This window comes from Colobus angolensis, unplaced genomic scaffold, assembly GCF_000951035.1.
Source record: "Colobus angolensis palliatus isolate OR3802 unplaced genomic scaffold, Cang.pa_1.0 Scaffold139, whole genome shotgun sequence".
NCBI lineage: Eukaryota > Metazoa > Chordata > Mammalia > Primates > Cercopithecidae > Colobus > Colobus angolensis.
In genome coordinates, this window is record NW_012114477.1 from 4,008,730 (window position 1) to 4,015,486 (window position 6,757).

The window sequence follows — 6,757 nt, forward strand, 5'->3', positions numbered from 1 at the left end:
CGCTGAGAAGGGAGTATCATTTTAATGAAAAAAAAAAAAAAAAAAGAAACCTGATTAATGAAAATGATTCTTAATATATTTCAAAATGATCTGTTATGACACAAAGCAAAGACATTTATATACGACTTTGAAATTCTTAATAGCTGATTTTAGAGCAACCTATTATGAAATCTTTCAAAGCAGAATCTATAAGTAAGTAAATCACCAGGCAGGCCTCCCAGGCAGACTGACGGCAGCTCTTCTTAAAATAATTTATAAAGTGGGGTGGGGGGAGCACTGGCAGAAATTATTGCCATCATCAAGTATTAATAAAATATTTATAAAAGTGACTTTCTCTTATCGTCAGATGCACTGATGTGATGGGTCAGGTCCTTGAGCCCACGTCAGAGCAGGGGGGCCCCCACTTTGCCCCAGGAGGAGAAACTCAGGAATGAAATTGAGCTCCTTCACTTCCCTGGTGACAAGCCAGGGGGCTCCCTTAGTTTCTGGATAAATATCTCAACTTCCTTGTCTCTTGAATAGGACAACCAGGAGGCATATTCCTCAGAGTCTCCCAGGGGTCCCCAGCAGGACCAAGCCTCGGTTTCCCAGGGGTAAGCCACTCCTTCATGCACCTTGTACTTCCTGCCTTCCCTCCCGTGTGTCACTTTCCCATTCCCCTGTCACAGCCTTCTGGGGTCCTCCCCCAAATATACAACACGTTTCCACATCTCTGTCTCAGGGTCTGCTCCTGGCTCAGGTTGGCCTCAGTGACCAGAAAGTTGAGTGAGAGACATCACAGTTCCCTGAGCAAAGTAGTGCTGATGCCCAGACAGCCAAGTGCCGAGCATGGCCCATGGCTGATTTTTTTTTTCAATCATTTTGGGGGTACAGGTGGTTTTTGGTTAAGTTCTTTAGTGGTGACTGATTTTAGTACACCCAACCCCCCGGCAGTGCACATGTACCCAATATGTAGTGTTTTATCCCTTACCCACTCTTAATCTCCCCGACCCAAGTCCCCAAAGTCCATTATATCATTCTTACGCCTTTGCATCCTCATAGCTTAGCTCGCACCTGTAAGTGAGAACGTATCTTTGGTTTTCCATTCTCAAGTTACTTCACTTAGAATAATGGCCTCCAGCTCCATCCAAGTTGCTGCAAAAGACATTATTTCATCTCATTTTTATGGCTGAGTAGTATTCCATGGTGTGTGTGTGTGTGTGTGTGTATATATATATATATAATATATATATCACATTTTCTTTATACACTCATTGGTTGATGGGCACTTAGGTTGGTTCCATATCTTTGCCATTGCGAATGTGCATGGATGATTTTTGGAAAGACAAGTGGCATTTTTTTTTCATATTTGCCCCAGCCCAGCATGTCTGTCCTTGGCTTGGATCAACTGTGGAATCTCCATCTTACTTACTCCTGACTCAGTATGACTTCCAGAAATTTCCAAAATCAAAACAGTGGGTTAATGTATGTGGCTCAAATGGATGAGAATCAAAGGAATCGGACCCAGGGCCTGGGAATGTGGGGACGACGGAAAGGATGCACCAGCACCTTCTCGAAGATTTTGCTGCCCCCTAAGGTAACAGCCCAGAACGTCAGCCAGAATCCATGCACAGTCCCAGGACAGACCTCAGTTCTCACGGGTGTTCATTCAATAAGCAACTTCCAGTTCTATGTTCTGGACCCAAAGGAAGCCACCAGCCACTGAAAAGAGCCAGACAAAGTCACAACCATAACACAAGGCACGAAAGGCCCCATGAAGGCAGAAACCCTTGCTCTTCATCCTCATTCTCTCCCCAGAACCTTATATATTGCCAAAAGAGGGAGCAGAAGAGACAGGTTAGGGAGGTGAGGAGCTTTGAATGCCAAGCCAAGGAATTTTATTTGATTTAGAGGCAAGGAAAAGCCTCAGGAGGTTTCTAAGCAGGAGAACGACAGTATGGGTCTATGTAGTAGAAAGGAACTTGATGGTCATGATGAGAATGGGTAGAAGGAGGAATGAAGGCATCAGCAAGGAGGCTGCTGCCCCCATCCAAGCACACACACACGCACAAAGGTAAACACCGCATGTAAGGTGATAACAGTAAGGACAGAGAAACTAGGACAGAAATGATGTCACAGAGACTATCTCTGGAACATGGTGAATGATTGGATAGGGAGAGGGTAAGGACTGGGGGGATGGCGGGAACCACTTGGAAGACCAGGTCAAAATAGGGAAAATCAGCAAGCAGACACTTAAGGATGGGATAAGGATACAAGATCAGTTTCAGAGCATCTCCAAGATGTCTAGCTAGAAACGTAGCACCTTGGCTGGGTGCAGTGGCTCATGCCTGTAATCCCACCATTTTGGGAGGTCAAGGCAGGAAGATTGCTTGAGCCTAGGAGTTTGAGACCAGCCTGGGCAAAAAAGTGAGACCCCTGTCTCTACAAAAAATAAAAAAAAATATTAACCAGGCATGGTGCTGCACACCTGTAGCCCCCGCTACTCAGGAGGCTGAGGCAGGAGGAGTGCTTGAGCCTAGGAGGTAGAAACTGCAGTGAGCTATGATCGCACCACTACTGCCCAGCCTAAACAACAAAGCAAGACCCTGTATCAAACCATAAAAATTTAAAAAATAAAAAGAAACACAGAACCTTTACTGCACAGACCCAACCTTCCCTTCCATATTCTAGAGCTGCTCTACCGTACTGCCAGTACAGTAGCCACTCCCTACCTATGACTACTTAAATTTAAATTTAGTAGAATTCGATACAATTAAAAATTCAATTCCTCAGTCGCACTATTGTATTTCAAGTGTTCAGTAGCGGCCTGTGGCTGGTGGTTAGTGCACTGAACAGCAGTAATCTCCATCACTGCAGAAAGTTCTTGTGGACACAGCTGGTCTAGAAGGTTTGCTTGAAACGCCAGCCCTGTGTCCTCCTCACGACGCCTAGTTTCAGCAGCCTCCCCGAGAGCAGTCCCAGAGACACAGAAGGTGACAGATTGACCCTGTTCTCACCTCTCCGAGAAAAGGGCCTTGTCAGGCACCTGCCAAAGGAGACAGCTGGCCTCCCAGGTGAGCTCAGCAGGAAGGACGTACCTTTGCAGGCCCCCGCCGCGCCCAGGTGGTAGATGGCTGCCAGGACCCGCCAAATGGCCCGCTGCTCACTCTCTGAGATGCCCAGCGTCTCCATGGCACCCTGGAGCTGGGCAAAGGCAGCTGCCGCCTTCTGCTTATCTTCAGGCTGGGAGCAAAGGGAGAGAGAAAGAAAACAAGGCCATCACGATGGAGAAAACAGACTCACAACTTGAAGCTGAGCTCCGTCTCGGAGGAATGCGGGGGTCATTTTATTGCCACAGTAAATTACCCACAATTAAGCTGAGGAGTATGGACAGACGAACTCAGGCGACTGGGAAAGTTATCCAAATCATTTTTCTCTGACTTTGAAATGCAGTGTGGCTTTTATTCATTCACGTGTGCACGCATTACAGATTTATGGAAGCTCTGTTCTATGCGGGCCTCTGGTCTGGAGATGCAAAGATGAGCAAAGCCCAGACCTTGACTTTGAGGCCCTCTCAAGGTAGAACTGGAAAGAGACATAAAAGCAACTAAGTGTGAAAAGGGCTAAGTGGTAGGTAGGCTATGGGTACAGGTTGATAGGTAGGCTATATGGGGTCTACAGGTAGGGTCTAGAGGTGGGCTCTGTAGGGTAAGCTGTGCTATAGGTCTATGCAGAGGACCATGGGACATCAGAGGGAGAAGGGATAATTAATCCCACCCAAGACAGCCAAAGACAATAGCATAGAGCAGATGATCAAATTGTGATAGAAGTTTGGAAGATAAATAGGCAGAGTTGGCCGATTTAATACAATAAAAGTCCCAACAGGCAAAGGGAACCACAGGAGCAAAGAGGATTTGGGGAGACAATAGGTGGTCCATGGAAGCAGTTATTTTTGTTTTGTTTTGTTTATTTTTGAGACAGAGTCTTGCTCTGTTGCCCAGGCTGGAGTACAATGGCACGATCTCAGCTCACTGCAACCTCCGCCTCCCCGGGCTCAAGCGATTCTCTCATCTCAGCCTCCTGAGTAGCTGGGATTACAGGCACCTACCACCACACCCAGCTAATTTTCATATTTTTAGTAGAGACAGGGTTTCACCATGTTGGCCAGGCTAGTCTCGAACTCCTGACCTCAAGTGATGTGCCCACGTCGGCCTCTCAGAGTGCTGGGATTACAGGCGTGAGCCACCGCGCCTGGTCTGGAAGTAGTTATTTTTGGAGGTGGGTCAGATAGAGATGGGGAGAAGATAAAGCTGGAGAAGCTGGCATGGGCCACCCTTGAAGACCTCGACCATGACACTAAAGGGCGTGGCCTTTAAACTCCAGTCATGACTGGCAAATACTGATATGTGCTCCCACTATATTCCTGAGTTCATAACAGACATAATTAATCAATCAAGATCCCACAGCAAGCCAGTAAGTCCAGATTCCCTTCAGGACATCGTTTCTTGCAGCCACCACCAACGTGAGCTTTCCCACTAAAGGAAATGGCACTTGTTTTTTGTCTCCTGTGCAGCAATAGAAAACTGCTGATTTTGTTTGTTTTAGACAGGATCTCGCTCTATGACCCAGGCTGGAGGGGTGTGATTGTAGCCCACTGCAGTCTCAAACTCCTGGGCTCAAACGATTCTTCCACCTCAGCTTCCCAAGTGGCTGGGACTACAGGTGCACACTACCATGACTAGATGATTGTATTTTATTATTTTTTTTTTAGAGATGGGGTCTCACTATGTTGCCCAGGCTGGTCTTGAACTCCTGGACTCAAGCAATCCTCCCACTGTGGCCTCTGAAAGTGCTGGGATTACAGGCGTGAGCCACTGCACCTAGCCTACCAAAGATTTTAACAGAAGGATACAGAAAATGACATGATCAGATGTTTATGGGTTGTAGGATTTTTTTTAAGATTTATGATCCCAATCATGTTTGATTGAATATTAAAATTAGTCTGAAACTACTATACACACACCATCTGGCCAAGGAGACTCAGCCCAGAAGCCTGCTGGGTAGAAAGGAAGTGAGCTGGGAACGGGAATTCTTTTGTCAATAATCCACCAGCCGATAATGAGAAACTGATTTGTACTTGGCCTGCTTAGAGAACTTGGGTGATGAACTGCAGGCTGTTAAAGCCAACAGGTCTTTGACTTTTGTAGCATCCAGTGCCCAGAGAGGGAGTGACACTTGCCCAAGGTCACACAGCAAATTAATATCAGATATAAGACTAGAAGCAGGCTTTTCAGACTGTTGGACTGATTCCCAGTCCAAGATACTTGTCTCCTCCACTCAAGCCACTTCCTCTAACTGGGCAACGTGCAAGAATCATCAACCAATTGGGACGACGTCAAAGCATACAGTGACATTAAAAGATTTGCTTGGGAAACATTTCAGTTAATATCAAAAGCATGTTCCACTGATCCATCATATTTCTGGACCGCCACAGGATCACAAAATCCCTAGCAACCAGGAGCTCAACCTAGCAACTGCAGCTGGAGCAAACTGAGGGACGGAAGGCGTCTTACCAACATACTCAGTTATTTATGAGATCTCAAAGTAGCAGAAAAAGGACGCCAAAAGGACAGCGCCCACACATTTATTATGGCTCCCACTGTCACCTATGAGCATTTGACTTTAAATTACAGAAGGACTCCATCATCTACCAGGTAGTTCGAGTGAAGAGAAGAATGAGAAAACTTCCACTAAAGCTCATTTGCTCCTTTCTCTTCCTCGTCCCCTCCCAATGTCTTTTTCTTAACAGAAGACATGGATTAATAAATATATATGTTTCTGATTCAAAATGATTAAGATCAGGAAAACATTCGCAGTTCCTTAAACTTCCAGAGAGCCAATTGTTCTTCAAACACCTCTGCAGAGTTCCCTGACAAAAGAAACTCTTTGGATCAAAATCATGAAAATAGATCCGGATGCGGTGGCTCACGCCTGTAATCCCAGCACTTTGAGAGGCCGAGGTGGGCGGATCACGAGGTCAGGAGATGGAGACCATCCTGGCTAACACCGTGAAACTTCGTCTCTACTAAAACTACAAAAAAAAAAAAAAAAAAATTAGCCGGGTGTGGTGGCGGGCACTGTAGTTCCAGCCACTCGGGAGGCTGAGGCAGGAGAATGGCGTGAACCTGGGAGGCGGACCTTGCAGTGAGCCGAGATCGCGCCACCGCACTCCAGCCTGAGCGACAGAGCAAGACACTGTCTCAGAAAAAAAAAGAATCATGAAAATAGAAATAAGTCAAGTGAATGGAATAAGTCAACTGATAACCCAAATGTCTATCAGCAGGAGAAGGGAGCCACAAAGAGTGGTATAACCAGAGCACAGCGATGGGGTGCTACACAGCAATGAAAAGGAACAAGCCACTCGCAGCCACATATAGGCATCTCACAGACCCAGTGTTGAGTCAAAGAAGCCAGGCACAAAAGCCTGCATCCTGTGTGCTTCTGTTTATGTGAAGTTCAAGAATGGGCGAAACTAACCTATGGTAAGAGAAGTCGGGACAATGAGTCTGGAGTGAGATGGATACCTCCGATGGAGACTGCCTGGGAGGGGGCTCAAAGGAGCCTTTGATGGAATGAGGAATGTTCTGTATCTTGATCTGGAGGATAGTTGCTGGTGTGTGTTTAATAATTACTAACATTGGGCCGGGTACGGTGGCTCACGCCTGTAATCCCAACACTTTGGGAGGCCGGGGCAGGCGATCACAAGGTCAGGAGATCG

At 46.5% G+C, this 6,757-nt stretch overlaps 1 protein-coding gene across 1 annotated transcript in view; it reads right to left on the reverse strand.

Annotated features, from left to right (window-relative positions):
* The window catches only part of MYO18B (myosin XVIIIB), a 289,839-nt gene that overhangs the window by 241,020 nt on the left and 42,062 nt on the right, over positions 1-6,757 (reverse strand). The window contains exon 11 of the mRNA XM_011934846.1: positions 3,078-3,222. Coding sequence (XP_011790236.1) covers positions 3,078-3,222 — 145 coding nt within the window. The remainder of the gene's footprint in view (positions 1-3,077; positions 3,223-6,757) is intronic.